Source organism: Cupressus sempervirens, chromosome 9, assembly GCF_028749045.1.
Source record: "Cupressus sempervirens isolate cs-2001-9-10 chromosome 9, ASM2874904v1, whole genome shotgun sequence".
Lineage (NCBI taxonomy): Eukaryota > Viridiplantae > Streptophyta > Pinopsida > Cupressales > Cupressaceae > Cupressus > Cupressus sempervirens.
The window spans coordinates 336,385,911-336,404,686 of record NC_143126.1 but is presented as its reverse complement, the minus strand read 5'-3'; the positions used below and the strand labels follow the sequence as shown (position 1 = coordinate 336,404,686).

The window sequence follows — 18,776 nt, the reverse complement described above, 5'->3', positions numbered from 1 at the left end:
AGCCTTATAAAGACTCAAAAGAAGAGTTGTATATTTACAAGGTGAAAGTTATTTAGGTGCTATCAGCAGCATGCCTTGACTATTCCTGATGAATAAAAGCAATGACTAATGTGACCAATGCATCAACTAATGAACATGACTAAAAGATAGAAACATATTATTGTATAGCAGAGTTTTCTCAAGGAAATATATGCTCTTCAGTAAGATATAAAAGGAAATATGAATTAGCTGTGATCTATGTCTGCTCCAAGCAGATGGACATTACTTCTTGAAGATCGGTCAACAGGGACATCATATTTTCATCAATTTATTGAGAGGTTTGTACAGTTTGAGACTGGAGTAAGACACAGAAATCATTGTTGCTGAAGATTATTTGTCCTAAGGACTGCAGACTAAGTATAATCAAACATTTCATTGTCTCTGGTTTTACCAATCCCGGGAGGCCAGCTAGGAATGGGAACTGCTCTAGGAACATTTTGTGGACAGGCTTTTGGAATGAGGCAATTCCATATGCTTGGCATTTACATACAGCAATCTGTTGTCATACTGTCAGCAACTGCAGTTCTCTTGTTTATACCAAGCATTTTTTCAGAGCCTCTATTCAAATTGTTGGAAGACTCCACCATCAATAAAGCCATGACATTAGATACCTAGCCTGACACCTTGATAATTGCAATCAATTTAGTGTCTATACATGCACAGAAAGACGTGGATGAATCAGCATGTGCTCTGCAAAATGCCCAATAACGTTGGAGGATTGGAGACATAGAGTCCAAGTCGTCCTGGAGAAGAATGTGTTAGCAAGGAAAAACCGATGGATGCAGTGGATCAGTGGATACAAAACCAAAAATTTAGAGTTAATGGCAAAAAACTGAGATGCCGTCAGATCCTTTCAATATTTGATACCATGAAGCGGTGGAATTATAGTGTTTATTATCAATCATTTTAAAATTTCACCTGATGATGGTTCGTGTTTTATATAGGTCTGTAAAGTGTCAGAGAGGAGTGGCTCGAGCATTATTTAGATGATTGACCACCATGCCCGACAACGCAAACATGAGCATCCAGAAGTACAACTTACAGAATATAATAATCTCTGCTAGTTCTGAAGAATGAGTTCAAATCTGAACTTGAGGTATTATGTCAAACTGTTGTCATGTAATCACAGTCCTTCAGCATTTATGCATATCATACCCATCATCTTACTGATACAATGGCTATGAAATGATATTCAAACATAACCAAGTGGAATTATACTGAATTTAAAACTTAAAGAATTATAATGATACAATCATGACAGTATATTAGTGGATCTCACAGAGAATAAAATGACAGACTTTTCCTTATTAACAAAGTCTAATAAAAATTAATGCAGGGAAGGCATATATAGTGGACAGACCTATTACAAGAGTATGCCACTGAAGGAGTTAAGGAATGCTCCATGCACACAACCCAGCCACACTTCCTGATACCCGTCGAATCTGCCGTCTGCTACAGTATGCTTCCACCACCCATGCTGAGGAAGGAGCCGACTCAAAAACGTGGAGAGAATAACCCGACGCTGCCACTGACTGTGGATTCCATGAAAAAAACCACCTGGACACACCCCCTGTTCTCAGCCTGTGGTTATCCCTGTTGGACATGCTTTCTAGTATCCTTCTGGCAATGTCCTTCGTATATACACCTTCCAAGGATTTGATAGGAGCTTGCTGAAGATTTCTTGACCACTGGTTTAGTATTCCCAGTCTGTTATAACAGTCCGCCAACTCAATAACCTGTGGAGAGTATACAGTCTTCCAGAAACCATTAGTTTCATCTACCTGTGGAACTTAAATCTGAAACATGTCTGCTTAGCCAACTACCCACTGTTCATGCCCTGATAGACTGGATACGTCATATTATATTTCACTGTAGAGAAAAAAAAAACCAGAATGTACTTACTTCAGCTGGATTCACATCTCATCTTGCCGATTTCTGCCTGGTGTTATTTATTTTCCCAAGAGGAAAGATTGGGGTGACGTCCAATTTCCTCAAACAACTCGAGGAATTTCGTCCTCAGAGTTGCCAGTCACATCAAAGCAACCAGAACTTTCAGTATTTTTGAGCTCATAAAATCTTGTGTGTAAATCCCAAGGCAAGGTCTCTTTTTATAACCTCAAAGTGAGAGGAATAGTGTTGGAATAAGAGATGTGGGATAAAACAACAATTTCGTCCTGTAGTCACTTAAGTCACTTTATAAAGTAAATGACTTTATAAACATAAAGTAACTTTATCTTGGCACTTTTAATTTAATAAATAATGTACTAAAGCTAAAATTTCCTGTGTGATTGGTATGCATCCTGACTATTGATGCCGTTAATCTATCTTGATGTGGAGATAGATTAACCCGACGCCATAATACTATTACAGAGAAAAGGACATGACACGAAACCCTTCCAAATTTAGATTTCACATCTAATCCTCAGGAGAAAGTTGTTTTAGCAGAAGAATAAAGATTGACGGATTATAAGCCTCCATGTTTCCAAATTACTCTAGACATTGCACAGAAGTAGGAATGAATTGTTTAGGAGCAGGAGATTCTCACCAGGATATAACGAGTCTATGGAGATATGCACCCGTGACTGATATAAACAATCAACCATGGCAATGTATGGAATTGAGTGTGATATGCATACCAAAAGCCCATGTTTATATGCCCAAATAAATGGTTTCATTTCCCTCAAGTCAATATTACAAGTTACATTAAAGGTTCACAATATTTGGTTACTTGTTACAAAAGGACGTGATGGTTGAAAGTGTCTCCTCATCGGTTATAATTATGATATATAAAATTAAACAAGAGGATAGACACAATTCACATTCCTACAAATTTTAATACCAAAAACTATCCATGCGCATTTGATGTATTATTCTTTATTTGTAAAGATATGAGTTTTTGAACTGAGCCCGTGGATTGTGGATTATTAAATACATTTATATGTGATTCTGGAGTCAAACTGCATTGGATGGATCATCTATAAGGAGTGTCTCTAGTGCAATTTTATTTCCAGCATTATCAGTAAGAAATATATATTTTATTTGCATGAAGCTTTAGAGTTAAAATATTATATAGTTTCGTCTTTTATAATTATTAGTTTAATTTTATAAATAATTTGTATGATAGATAAGTGGACAGGATCAATTATAGCATTTTAAAATCGAACATTATAGATATTGAGAAATATTTACTTGTTTCTGAATCTATGTTTTGTTTGTCTCCGAACCAGAGGAGTTAAAATACATTGTAGACTATTTTAAAATTGCGTCCATATATTTGATCTATTGCATCTTGATTACTAAATTGTTTATAATTAATGTGCATAGAATATTATAAAGTTGTGTGTTCTAAACTTATAATATTGACTCTATCGCCCTTTGGCACTAGTCTTTATATTTTCCATAATTCGTAATCCATGTGGTGGCAATCATTTCATTTCTTTCCTTTGAGGAATTAATATATTCATTTGTTGCACTAATACATACTTATTTTTATTTTGAAAACATTCATATATTCATTTATTATTCTCAATTCACAATCTGTAAGTTTGAAGTTTTTCGATAGTTCTTGCCATTTGGAAAAGTTTTGTTGCATTTGTATTCTAACCAATCTGCTATAAGCATCCTGGGCTTAAGTGTTTTGTTTAGGAGTAGGTATACCTGCCTTGGTTTTGCAGAGCTAGAAGCACAGGGGATTTGGATTGCATCGATCAGTCCCGTCAAGTTGGCCATAACCGGTTGGATATCCCAGTATCGAGTTGGCAAGACTTGTAGGATTCCAATCTGCGGTTTTGGGAACCAACACCTTCTTTGATGAAGTATGAATTTCTTTGATCCTTATGGATCAGTTGGTTATGCACTTAGATGGTGCCTTGCCTAATTTGCTCCAGATTGCCTTAAGCCATTGTGAATGGGTGTGTTCCACCTGGTGGAGATAATTCATGATCTTTGAAGAACTGCTGTCTTGTTTTAAATTATTGTTGCAGCTATTTTTTAAAATCTAGTTCTGATCAGTTTTTGTAAACTCTTTCCTGTTTGTTTGATGAGTATATTTAGGTAGAGATATATGGCTGTTTCTTATAAAAATGAAATGGTATTGGCCAGTCAAAAAGTCATCGCAGGGAAGCAATAGAAGTAGAGCAACATAAACAGAGGTGATGGCTGGGTTTTTGAGGAAAACTTGTAAATTCCTTAGTTATAGTAATAATAATAGTGGTAGTTTGAAAAAAGAAAACAATTTGATAGCTTTAATATGGCAGGCCTAGACACTTAATTTTTTTGGTTAAACTTGATAATAATTTATTTTAGATTGGCCAACCCAAATATGTCCATTTTTGTAACACTTGGGTAAAAATTGAAGATATGTATTGACCCTGTAGGAATTAGCAAATATTGAATCTATAATGTCAGTGTATCTAACTTATTTTGGGACCCAGTTTATCACAGAATGGGGTTTTAGAAGTTGGACCTTGATAAGAGAACTTGATAGAACATACTGTTGGACAAATTAATCGTTTAGTTGCCTTCTTTGTTTATGTTTGGAAGTTCTCTGTATTCTTTGTTTCCTTTTGATTGGGAAGCTGAGATGGAAAATGTAAATTTTCAAGAGTATTTATTGTTGTAATGTAATGCTTCTCAAAGAGGAAGCACTATAGATTTTTAACTAGCATTTTTCATGCTTTACTAAGTTACAAATTTCAAATCAAGTCTACCAATTCTGTTTTCTTCTCTTTATTTTTCAAATCAGGTATCTTCTACCATTACTGTTACAGTATGACTCAACTGCCGAAGAAAGCAGAGACGGAGAAGCACATGGTGTTGGAAGTAGTGTGCAGATTGCGAAGAACACACATGCTAAACTAGCAGCCCAAGCACTTGCAAGACTAGCTGGATTTTGTGGGGATGAACCTATAACACCATACAACCCAATTGCTGCCAATTCATTGAAGGCCTTAATGACCCCAAAACTTGCTGACATGCTTAATGAGAACTTATCCAAGGAACTCCTCTCTAACCTCAACTCAAACTTGGAGTCGCCAGAGGTAGAATTTTTCTCCCGAGTTCAATATTATTATTATCTTTGGGTGCCAGTTGTCATGGCAAGTTTGCATATATGTTTGGTCATAGATTTCAGTTTGTTGCTTTAGGGGCTGTCTGTTAAATATTTTAAATCTGGAAGTTGATCCAACAAGTGTTTGTCTTGTATTAAAAGGTTTCTCCATGATTGATCGGATCATGAATTGAAACAATGGGTCTGTGCTCTTTATGTTTATTTCAATTGTTGCATCCGTGTTTGTAAGAATATGCAGAACAATATTGTGAAATAACAGATGAAATTCAGGGGAGAGAGAGAGAGAGAGAGAGAGAGAGAGAGAGAGAGAGAGAGAGGCATAGTTTTAGATTTTGATATTCCCTGCTATGAGCTACATAAAGAGCCTATTGCAATAACGGCCAGAAGAATCTTGAGCTTGCAAAATGAACATTGGACTGACACTGTCAACAAAAACTATTTAATTACTTAATTACTATGGGAAGAGAAGTTGAAATAGCTGTTGGTTAATGCAAGTGTACTCATACTATGAAACCTCAAATGGAGTATTTGAAAAGCTGGAGAAGGCAGCTGTATCTCAGCATATCTGTATTTCAGTAGCCGTTGTTAGTGAAACATATTTATGGCAGATGGTCCAGAGTTTTGTTCTTAAACAATTGAGTTGAATAGTAATGCTGACAATTCTGTGTGAATCTTTGAATAGGATATTTGATTTACGTGTTAAATGCAATGTTTCATGAGAAAAATCCTTTCAGGGAAGATTGTGAGAAATGGTTCTTAGAAAATGATCTTACAACTCAGGAGTTAAGATTAAAAATTAAGGACTGCAGGTAGCCAAAGTAAAAGGACATATTTTTTTTCAAAATTGAAATGTTATTTTTTGTACTACATTATGTGAGTATTGCATTAAAATAAATATAATACATCTCATACGTAGTAACAGTGAGTAATTGGCTGTTTGATAGTTTATTGCACACTTCAAAAATGTGAACTTGGCAATCACTTGGTGAGATGCAGGCTAGTTAATAGCTTGCAAATAACTCCACAAATTTATCGACCATTTAAAAGTACATGAATTGTTAAAAGTATTGTTCAAAAGTATACATATTACTGAATTTGCAAAACATATTACTGCTCGGTAGATATCAACTTTCCACAGCCCATAACAATTATATGGTGTGTTTCTGGATTTAGCTGTGTCAAATTTCTTTGCAATTGAAATTGATACAGTTAAATCCAGAAACACACAATATAATATTACTGCTTCCCATCATATATAAATAGAAATAGTTTAATACATATCATACTCATAGATTAAAAAATAAGCTCAATGTTACATCCCAATTTTTGACCTAGCTTGAATTATAGCTGCTGAGGTTCACATGAAGTCAGTTGGCAGTCTAATTTGATATATTCTGGGGAAATGATAAGATGGTTGTTATGATTTCAAATGAAGATGACATGTTAGTTGATCGTTAATCGCGAATTCATGGAATTAATATGAAAGGTTAACTGTTATGATTAAATAAATTAATTAATTACTAGGAAATTTCTTGCAGGGAGCATGTCGAAGGGGTGGAAACATTGTCAGAAAAGAATTAGGCAGGGCATCACCATCACTGGGCAGACAAGTAAAAGATCTAGCCAAAATACATGTGCAGGACTTGCATGAGTTATTTAATAATTTAATTAAAAAAAAAATAATTGAGATTATATATAAAAAAATATATATCTCAAAGGATTTTAATATATAATTTTTAATATTTAAAAACGTTCATATATGTATAGACGATTTGGCACCTTTTTAATTTAGTAATTAATAAAGTAATGTTGCTTGTAAGTTTTTAATAACGTTCAAATTATAATGACATTTCAATTATTATTATAATTTTTGAATTACAACCTTCCAACTCTCTTTCCATTCTTTTATTCTTTTCATTTTAATAATCTTTGTTTATAACCGATCAGACACTTGGCGTTCTTACTTGTCTATTAATCTTTTAAGTTACGGAAGTTAATGGGTCACCTTATTATGTTATAAGAAGTCAAGAATGGGAGTTGAAGATATAAATTTTGTTTTAAGCACCGGTTTACCTTTTTCTTCTTATGGGCGAATTCCCAAGCAATTATGGAGAATCAATGGAAAGGGGTGACATCTGCTCGCTGTTGTTTTGACTTGGCTCCGAACAAGCAAGATGCATCCTGTAGTTCTATGGTATTAGGGGGTTTGTTCTTAGAGCACCCATTTCATCAGGCGATGTCAAATTCAACGAAGTACTTGCATCGGCATGATAATGGAATACTTGTGTATAGAGAAAGATGGCGCGAATCTAAGGAAATATGTATGTGTGCGGGGTCTAGAAGAACGTTTATTGAAAGTTGGTTTCAGGATGGTCAATATCATTGCATATTCAGAAGACAAGATTGCCACAGACTTGAAATTTTTTTATGATATCTTGGCTGTTACCAGAAGGCTATCCAGATAGTGTGGCTTCATCTTATGGGTCATACATGCAATGGCGAGTCTTCCAGATCAGGAAGTAGGGATTGGCAAATTTATTCCATTGCAAGTCTAACTCAAATTTTTGGTCTCGTAAGATATCTGGTGCAACCCGTAACCTTCTTTAACACTTGATTATTCAGAATTCTGTTCCTTAAAGACGTCAGTAGTAAGACAAAGGTTTTAAGCATAAAATTATTATTATTATTATTTTTTTTACCAAGACTGACGGTTTCTTGAAGTTATGATTTTGCTTATACAATCTACCGTAATCCTGGTTATAATATGATATTGTTTATGCATAATAATCTGTCGATTCATATATAACTGAATATGTGAGAAGATAAAATAGGGATTCTTTAAGTTCACATACAACTAATGGCATAGATGTTATCATTCCAAATGGAATCAAATTCATCTCGAAACATATATTTAATTGGGAATGAGATATTAGAAGCAGAACACCAAGGAATTCACCAGGCGAAGATGCCAGTGTGTGGTGAAGAAGGTGTAAAGTATCATTAGGATCTTTAATCTGTTAACACCTAGGAATCACCAACTTGGGGGCCTGAATAGGGTGAGGGGGTGTAGAGAGTCGACAAAACGAGTTGACATCAGTACTTGTAAAAATAATACATAAAACATTTCTTTAGCTTATGCATGTTTCAATCAGGAAGAATATTGTCAATTTTGAGATCACTAAAGAATATGATCATCAGAATGTGAAATGACGTTGTATGTAATCTTCTTGAATAATTGTAAGAGCCATCTACTCTGAGAATTTTGAATACCTGGAACTCACTCGGCTGTGAAGCCAAGAAGATGGGTGATGAGGTAAGAGAAAAGTATCTTCAATAATATGAATCAGTATCATTTAAGACTTTTCAATATTTACCATTTAATATGAATTAATTAATAGCTCATGCATATTCTTGTTATGATGATCTCCTGCTACCAAGTCGTATGTCATGTTATTTATCATGATGCCCAGTGAATGGTAAGATGTTCTCTGTCAATTCTGGGTAGGGAGGGCCAATCTCGTTAGAGATCGTGTGGGGATATATAATGTGGTCCGAGGCTGGGAGGTTAAGCCCCTGGCAATGTTTCACCTCTCTCAAGATGTCGTATATGCATCAGACAGAGATAAGCCATGCAATCAATTATTTATCGGAAACAGGTATTATCATTTTTGTTAATGAGAAGGTAAGATTAAATTGAAGCATTTCATTGTTATCATTATTTTACTTTCATATAAATGAATATTGAATATAAGTAATTATCTAATCTTGAGAAATTGTCACAGATAAGCAATCGGAAGGAAAAGAAATCTGAAGCCCTGATTGATTGTGTGATAGCTGGAACCTTAATTGATACAGTGGTATTGGAAGTCCTAACTGAATCTATGGTATTGGAAGCCCTAATTGAATTCATGGTTGCGGAAGGCCTAAATTGAATCCGTCATCGCGAAAACCCTAGATAAAATCCGTGGTCAAGGAAGCCCTAAATTGAATCTGTGGTTGCGGAAGCCCTAAATGGCAAAGCGGTATTAGAAGCCCTAAATAAACCAAAGGTAAATGATGCCCTAATTGGTAAGATGATATGTGATGCCCTAATTTAAGTTATAGTGTTATTTAGTTGTATTCATCAAATGATTTTTGAGATAGCAGTCGATTTGAGAAATTGTTATGGTGTATTTGTGGACTAACCGGGTGGTTGCAGAAGCATACTTATTTGATCTTCAATCTCAGTTTTCCGAGGTATGTGATTTCAATTTCTAAAGTAATTTCATAAAAAAGTATTTCAAGTATTTAGTTAAGAAATTTTTGTTTAACTGACTTTAACGGTAAATCTTCTTCACATGAACATGAATGATGTAACTGCCTTTTTATGAAATCAAAGTTATAACTGTATTTTATGCTTATGTTAGATGTTAATTTAGACCCAGGAAAAGCGGATGTTACACTCAACCTCTAAATACCAACGTACTTTTTGTTTCAATATTAATAAAAATTAAGAATAATAAATTTCCTCTATGACTAAGAGGTCTATTACTGTTGTGTGGTGTTCAAAAAGTGGATGGTGTGGCTGCAATATCTTTAGTAGGAGCCTCAAGAGGCCTGATGGATCATCAATCTCTCATTTTGCCTCCTTAATGCTGCTACATTTCTTCCTATTCAGCTACCTCATGCTCCAAATCACTTAACTCGTCATTGGTTAACTATAGATCGACATTAACATTCTTATGCTTAGCAATCCAATCTTGATATGGATGAATGCCATTACAGATAGTTTTTTTTTAGTCACCTAATTACAGATGTTAGATTAAATCTATGAATTTGCCAAGTAACAATTAATAGATGATTGCAAAACTCACAAGTAACTTGCCAAAAGACTTTCTATAGATTTTTTTATAAGCCTATGGTGATTTTTCTCATAAAAGCTCATCAAAATCTCTTTACAAATCTGCAATTTTATCAGATGAGCTTGCCAAATTGGTATAAAATCATGTTTTCTGCTCAAGTTAGAAAGAAATTGTGATATTAGCATTTTTAGGATGTGATTGGGGACAATTATGATGATTAGGGTACATAACTGAAAGTGACTTAGGGTACGTGAATATAGATGTTTTCTTTGCCTTCTATCTTCTTACCCTTGCACATGAGTGTGACTGGAAAATACAAAAAATTACTTCAATTTTTTAAATTAACATCCAAATTGGAAGTCAAAGCATGACTGAAATTAGTGTCACATAATCACGTGTTGTTGTCTGGCGAATTGGGTAGTTAGATGGTTATGGGTACGAGCACAGTGGTGTTGCTTCATTGGCACCGTGTCGGATGTTATAAATATGGCATGCAATTATGTAATTGGATCATGTTGGTATTGAATATTATTACTTTGTACGGAAGCATTTGATGAATGAATAATACTTTACTTTGTTAAGTTATATGTTTACTTCCTGTTCATCTATGGGCTAAACATTCAAATCCAGAGTGGCAATGAATGGAAAGCCGAGGATAAATGGGAATACTTGTACCAGAAAACTGGAAAACTAATGATGAGGATGAGATAGAACTCCTAGAAGGTGAGCACGAGGCGACTGAGAACTTCCACATGTTGTACCGCGTAAGCCTTGAAACCTTCATACGGAGAGAAGCCGCAGAAAAAAAAAGGTTACACAAGATATTGTGTGGGATGCCATGCATACAAGCCCAACAATGAACATGTTCCTAGACCAACTCCCCCATTGAATTGCACAAGCATACTTGTCGCAGAAGAGACACGGAAGAAGTAGAGCAAGAGGAATGTCGTCAACAAACCCTCAAGAATTTCTATGAGGAGAGAGACGCATGGCGTCACAAAATTGAACCATGAGCTTTTGAGCCACGGTGCCAAGAGCACTCAAGAGTCTGTAATTGTCACATATGTCAACCACATGGTATACACAGAGTGAATAAATAAAAGAGTTCTGTTTATTTTTATTTTTATAATGGTTATGTGAAATTACAATTTGTGTGTGGAGATTTAATCCAAGACAAACAAAGGTGGCAACTAAGACAACTTGTTGAAGACTGGACTGTGGGGCAGTTGGAAGAATCACCAAGTGTGGTAGAGGGAAGCCGCATAGGTGGCGCATGAATCACTGAAGGGTGCCACAGTTCACCTGAACAACGGGTACAGAGTAATGATGTAAAGACCCTAAATCAGCTCCAATAGAATTACCAAAAAAACAGGGAACAAGTTTCTTGATTTTATTTGATATTTAATAGATATAGCAAGTACAAAACAATTTTCCTCATCAACTAACCTCTTAACATCACATGTACTTAAAAGGAAATAACAAAATTATCATAATTGGATTTCCAATCTTAAAAAATGGTAGAACCTGATCAAATTTGTAGACCACAATCTAGCTCTTGCCGGTTGAAAGGAAAGGCCACACTATGCAATTGGATGATCCCTCATGCAATATACAATGAAGGAATGCTGATGTCGAACTAAGGAACAAAGAATGTGATTGATTACCTTGCGTGTTACACCAGCAATGAATTGGCGGCCAAGGGATAATGTCAAGTGAGGATGTGTTTACAGGCTCACATGGCCATTATAACTTTAGGGCTGTGGTTTGGTTCTACTGGCTAGAATATTACACAATCGACCTACCACCTTGGGAGAACAACAACAATCCAAGCATGACTCCTAGAAATCTCAGACACAACCTTCAGAGGAGTCGCCACAACATTATAATCTTGCAATCGATGTGCAAATTGATTGCCAATTTGCAAACCCAACACTAACAATTTCCTTCAGAATGATTAATCTCCAAAGCCACAATCAATACAGTTGGAGATTGGGATAATTGTTTACCTCAGCACAATTATTGATGGAAAAAGCTTAGAACTTCTTCAAATCCTCAGGCAATGGAAAGAGGAAGAAAATATATAAAATTCAAGATGCTTTTCTCCTCAAAATGAAGTCATATTTATAAGACCTTGTGCAACCTAGCTTCACCTTGACACTTCTCACTTAACCTTGCTTTATAATATAAAGTCCATATACTTTGTATTAAAAGCATCATAATTAATCACCAATGCAATAAATAATCATTAAATCCCACTATAATTGCAATAAATATGACTTCATTGAATCAATTCGACCATAGCCAAAAAGCAAAATGAAAAGTAACCAACATTGTCAAAACCGCCTTGACTAAAATAGAAACTAGCCAAAAGTGACTTACTAAAAATAGTAAGTTTGAAAATAGCAAATTCATCTCAAAGACCCCCAAAACAAAACGTTGACTCACGGGGGTCGCGCTAATAAGCTGACAAAATCCAACCTCTAGGAACTTGCTAAATCGGGGACATTACAATCCTCCCTCCCCAAGATTGCTTGCCTTCAAGCAATCACAATCCAGGATGCTGTAGAATATCTTCAAGCTCCCAAGTGGCATCCTCATCTGGAAGATCCTGTGACTTAACGAAAAATGCATGAATGGTCCTCCGTTGCAACTGCCTTTCCCTAGCATCAAGAATTGCTTCCAGAATCAACTCCAATCTTCCTCTACGAAGGTAACATAGGAGAAGGTATCACATGACGACCCAAAGCTCCTTTGAGGCATGAAACATGAAAGACATTATGAACTTTACTATCATTAGGCAACTGCAACTCATATGCCACCTCACCAACTCGTCGCACAATCCGAAAGGGGCCATAATAATGTGGCTTAAGTTTCTCAGCTCCACTCTTTTTGATTGAAGACTGCCAATACGGTTGCAACATCAAGTAGACCATGTCAACCACTTGGAAAGTCCGAACTATTCTCTTCTGATCTGCATATTGTTTTTATTGATTTTGTCCTCTCTGTATATTATCTCTCAAGGATCTCACTACATCCTGACTGTCTTGCAACAAATCTCATGCACTTGGTACTTTGCTATCACCACATAACAAGTCTATAAAACCAGGTGGATCATACCTGTATAGAGCCCTAAAAGGTGACATCTGAGTAGTCATGTGGTGAGTGGAATTGTAAGAATATTCACATAAGTGAATCCACTTTACCCAAGCCTTTTGCTGAGAAGAGACATAATTTGGCAGATATTTTTCTATCCACTTGTTCACTATTTCTGTTTGTCCATCAGTCTACGGATGGTAGTTGGTGCTAGGAGTCAACTTAGTCCCGCACAATCTAAAAATATCTTGCCAAAAATGACTCATAAATCTGCTATCATGAACACTCACAATGGTTTTAGGTAAACCATGCAACGTGAAGATCTCTTTGAAAAATTATTCAGCCAACTACACAATTGAATAGGTAGTGGTAATAGGAAGGAAGTGAGCATACTTTGTGAGCCTATCTACCACCACATATATGCAATCCGTCCTTGGGCTTTGGGCAAGCCCACAATGAAGTCCATGGAGATCCCTTCCCACTTCCTTTTAGGAATAGGAAATGGCTGCAATAAACCAGTAGGATACGTGTGTTCATGTTTGTTCTGCTAACAAACCAAACACTCACAAACATAGTGATGAACATTAGTCTTCAATCCCTTCCATGTAAATCTCTCCCGAACCAGTCTATAAGTCTTAAAAAAACCAAGGTGACCAGCCATAGGAGAATCATGAAATGCTCGTAGGATAATCTTATGCACATTTGACTCTAGAACCAAATATATCCTCCCGTTGTAGATAATCCACTGTTCTGAAAGTGAATATTTATCATCTTGAATACTACCATCCACAATACCTGATGCCCACTGATCCCTGGCATAGTCAGCTATAATCAAATGTCTCCAATCCTTAGAAATGTCAGATACCATACAAAGGTGAGTTCTCCTCGTAAGAGCATTTATGTCTACATTTTGAGTCCCCTTGATATAGGAGATATCAAAATCATAAGACTGTAGCTTGCTAACCCATTTCTGCTGTCTCTCATTCAAATCCCTCTACCCTAGGAAATGTCTCAAGCTATTATGATCAATCTTAATGCAAAACTTGTTGCCTACCAAATACTACATGAATTTAGCCAAAGCATGCATGATAGCTAACATCTCCTTATCATAAATACTGAAAGTTCTCTTAGGACCCCGCAATTTCCTGCTCTCAGAAACTATGGGATGTTGATCCTGGGACAAAATAGCACCAATGCCCTCTCCAGAAGCATCACGATGCAAATCTAAAGGCCTAGAAAAATCAGGGAAAGCCAATACTGGACATGAAGTCATAATATTCTTAAACTTCTCAAAACATTCTTGTGCCTGAGCCGACAACTGGAAAGCACCCTTATGGCTCAAATTTGTAAGGGGAGCAGCATGTCATGAGAAATCGGCTACCAACCTACGGTTAAAGGAAAAAGTCCAATAAACCCTCTCAACTGTGTCAGGGTCTCAGGTGTAGGCCACTCCACAATAGCACGGATCTTATCTGGGTCCATGCGAACTCCATCAACACTAATAATATGCCCCAAGTAAAGCAACTTTGTCATATTGAGAGCACACACGGAAGCCCTATCCAATATACCCAAGACTGTATTCAAATGAACAACATGATCATCCCAAGTCTTGCTATAAATCAGAATGTCGTCAAAGAAGAGCAACCCAAACTGACGGAGCTGACTCTAGAACACCTTGTTCATAGTACACTAAAAATTGGCAGGAGCATTGGTAAGACCAAAAGGCAAGACCAAAAACTCAAAATGTCCATAGTGACATCTGAATGCTGTCTTCTCTATATCTTGCTCTTTGACTTGGATTTGATGATAGCTGGATCTCAAATCAAGTTTTGAAAAATACTCAGCCCCATGCAATTCATCAATGAGCTCATCAATCCATGGAATTGGATATCGGTTTTTAATGGTCCTCTTATTCAGCATTCGGTGGTCAATGCACATCTGAAGGGTTCCATCCTTCTTCACCAGAACAATTGAAGAAGCAAATGGGGACTTACTTGGCCTAATATGCCCCTGATCAAGTAGCTCCTGTATGGTCTTCTCAATCTCATCTTTGAGCCTCTTTGGATGGCGATAGGGAGTAATCATAACAGGCTTAGTGCCCTTCTCCAACTTAATAATATGCTCAATCCCACGATCCGGTGGCCTCCTAGGGGGTAAATCATTAAACACTTTAGAGTGTTTAATTCTCAACTACTAGATATCTAGATATTTTGTGTCATCAATATTCTTTCGAGTAGGCATAATCGTGCACTCCACTGCAATAACATCCTCATGTCGAACCAAATGCTGCATGTGCCTAAGGGAGATCTGCTTTAGCTCATCAGTACAGAGTGCTTTAAGAACTTGGGGCTGTCTGTCCTTAATAAATCTCATCTCCATCTTCTCCGTACTTAAGTAAATATCCTTAAGTGTGTTTAACCAGGCCATACCAAGGACTATATCTGTTCTCCCCATGTCTACCACATAAAAATCAGTAAAGAACGTATATGTATTGAGTTTCACAGGAAGATCTGTAATCATCTTGTTACACTTTAAAGTGTAACCATCAGCTACTTGTACTCGTAGGCCCTCAAAATCCTGAGTTTGCATACCTCTCATGGTAACCAAACGTGCATCAATAAAATTATGAGTAGCTCTAGTATCAAATAAAGCAACAATACCTTGTTCAGTAATGAACCCATGCATCTTGAAAACTTCCTCCTTATACTAGATAAGTAAGCTACCTTGAGGTTGGAGTCATCCACCTTATCATCAACATCATCACTCCTATGTTGATCCTGATCATAATCTCGAAACTGCTCCTGAAAATCAGCACTACCTTCATCATTGTAGAACCACTCCATCATCCTATTTTTACCCTTAGGCTTCATAGGACAATCATGGTCAACATCATAAAGACCCCTGCAGTAGAAATACAATTTCCTTCTTAGATCATTAATGGTTTCCTGGTCCAAAGGTGCTGCAGCAAGATGCTTACCCTCTGTCTTCTCCTCTCTCCGAGATAAGTAAGAGACATAATTTCACAGATATCCTTCTATACACTTGTTCACTATTTTCGTCTGTCCATTAGTCTGCGGATGGTAGTTGGTGCTAGGAGTCAACTCAGTCCCACACAATCTAAAAATCTCCTGCCAAAAATGACTCATAAATCTGCTGTCATGGTCACTCACAATGGTTTTAGGTAAACCATGCAACCTGAAGATCTCTTTGAAAAATAATTCAGCCAACTGCAAGGCTGAATAGGTAGTGGTAATAGGAAGGAAGTGAGCATACTTTGTGAGCCTATCTACCACCACATATATGCAATCCTGTCCTTGGGCTTTGGGCAAGCCCACAATGAAGTCCATGGAGATCCCTTCCCACTTCCTTTTAGGAATAGGAAGTGGCTATAATAAACCTGATGGTGTCCTCTTCAATCATAGGACGCAAAGCAAGATAGGTGTTGAGCTTGTGGACCCAAGCTCTAGCATTCACTCTACCGCTCCCATCAAAATGAGCCAATGTCATCTTACTAGTTGCCTACTGGAGGTCAGTATAATGGGCCACTGTTTGTCAGTAGTAGGCCTCCCCCTGGAATGCTCACTCTTTTGTTTTTCAAAGTTGTATTTTCCTAATTGAATCATACCAAAGGGTGGATTTTCCTATTTTTTCTTGAATGAGTAACAATTCGTGAATATGAGATGCGTAAGCTTGGTCTCAAATATCCATGTTCACATTTCCAACTGGCTTGCATTTGTTTTCATAGATATGAATAAATGTGTATCTTTACCCTTTTTTTTGCTTTCGGGTAAAAAGCAAACTCAATGTTCTTATTCATTGTATATCTTTGAAGAGGGAGTTGTACCTCTAAAATTCAAAGAAAAGTCGTTCAAACAATAATTTCTCTAACTGTTGGTATAGTTTTATTCTATTTGGGCATATTGAGTTGGTTTATGTTGTTTGTTTCTGGAAGGATAAATCTGTTCACTAATAAAATTTTGACGACTCTACTAGGGATAAAATGTTGATACCTTTCCATATTGTGTAAGGCTAGTGACTTCATTATGTTAAAGGCCTTAGAAACATATTTCAAGGCCTGGGACCACCTAGAAATATCAAATTTATATAGATAGAGAAAGAATAGAGACAATTTTTAGAGGTACTACAACCTTGATAAAAATTAATAGGCTTAAAAATGAAATCCTATGGAGAGAATGTAATGCATTATATATACCAATGGGATATTGTAAGGATTTTGGAGTTTGGGGAAACCCTCCTTTTGATAATTTGAAGATCAATCCTTCAAGGAGGCCTCATTCTTTTCCAGTCATTGGATTGAAGGAACACTTGAAAATGGTGTACTACCCATAATTGGTTCATACTCAAAACACACCACTCAAATGCTTGAAAAGGAAACCTTTGTGAATCTTTTGGTTTGTTCAGGTAGTATTGAGGCTTCTAAATTTAGGAATGTAGGAGAAGAAGTTTATTTGACAAACACACTTGTGCTTAGCTAGGTAGAATTTGATTCAAGTTAGAATGTACTGTATGGATCTTTCCAACAGGATAAGCTTTGGTCATGTAAAATAGTGTATGGAAATGCAACAGATCACTCTCAAAGGGTTACAGAGGCATTTGATGACAAATGACTTTTTGGTTGTCATATATATAAAGGTACCAGGAGAACAATAGACGCCCAGTGGAACAATGAGAAGGCTCTGGGTTGACCCAAAAGACATGGAGATGCAATGTTGTTCTGTATCGGGTCCTACTTTTCTCAAGTAGTCAATGACTTTGCATGTGTGTCTTAAAATGACCTCTGAGGTAGGGTCTTGTGACTATGTATATATTAAGTAGATTTTGGTGTGTGTCTAAATCCTTTCCTCCCTCTTTGATTCTCCAAACTCAATAGCCCAATGGATAAAGCAATGGGCTGACTGTGCTAGTTTTTGGGGTTCTCTTTTTGCATGACAGTCCCCATTCCCCCAAAGCCCGTCTTACTATAAATTTAAGTCACCCTATATAAATTTTGAAACCTTATATCCTTGGATAAAAATTCTTAATGATGCCTCCCAAATCCATGATATCGGATTGTCGACCTCTGTCAAAACCACTTGACTTTCTCTATTATCTGATTCCAAGACTAGTCGCAAAGTCAATGTCTTTTGAAACAACGCAACTCATGATCTTTAGTTTGTAGCTTGCGGAAGGCAATGACCGCCCGCCAATGGGATTACTGAGGCAACTCATTTCTCAGAATCTGGGAATGGTGCAAAGCCAATTTAAATTTGATCCTTGAAATCTTCTGATGTGACTTTTGGCGGAAAGATAAATTTAGGTGGCATAAAATCACATTATCCCTGAAAAATGGTGGTACAATTCATTTGCTCCCCTCGTTGTTGAAGTCGTTTTGCTAGACGATCACACTCCTTTTCATAGATATAAATATTAATTTATTTTGCCTTCAGGTAAACAACAAACCTAATGTTTTTATTCATTGTAAATCTTCGAAGAGAGAGCTGTACCTCTAAAATTCAGAGAAAAGTTGTCATTCAAACAGCAATTGCTCCAACTGTTAGTATAGTTGTTTCTTGTATTTGGGCATCTTGAGTCTGTTTATATGTTTGTTTTGGAAGGATAAATCTGTTTGCTAACATGCAGTAACACAAAACTTCAATAATCCAAATTGTTTTATCTGTTGAGAAGTTCCAACACAAATTTATTTATCATATTGGGGTAATAAACTGTAATGACCC

The 18,776-nt window shown here is 36.4% G+C and overlaps 1 protein-coding gene and 1 long non-coding RNA gene across 2 annotated transcripts in view; both read left to right on the top strand.

Moving 5' to 3' along the window:
• Positions 1–18,776, top strand: part of GRV2 (DNAJ heat shock N-terminal domain-containing protein) — a 234,639-nt gene that overhangs the window by 166,577 nt on the left and 49,286 nt on the right. The window contains exon 15 of the mRNA XM_089800047.1: positions 4,784–5,078. Within this exon, the coding sequence (XP_089656173.1) occupies positions 4,784–5,078 (295 nt within the window). The remainder of the gene's footprint in view (positions 1–4,783; positions 5,079–18,776) is intronic.
• LOC149538713 (uncharacterized) lies at positions 7,314–9,148 on the top strand. Its single transcript, XR_016356097.1, has 2 exons — positions 7,314–8,789; positions 8,890–9,148. It is a non-coding gene; the product is annotated as an uncharacterized LOC149538713 (long non-coding RNA).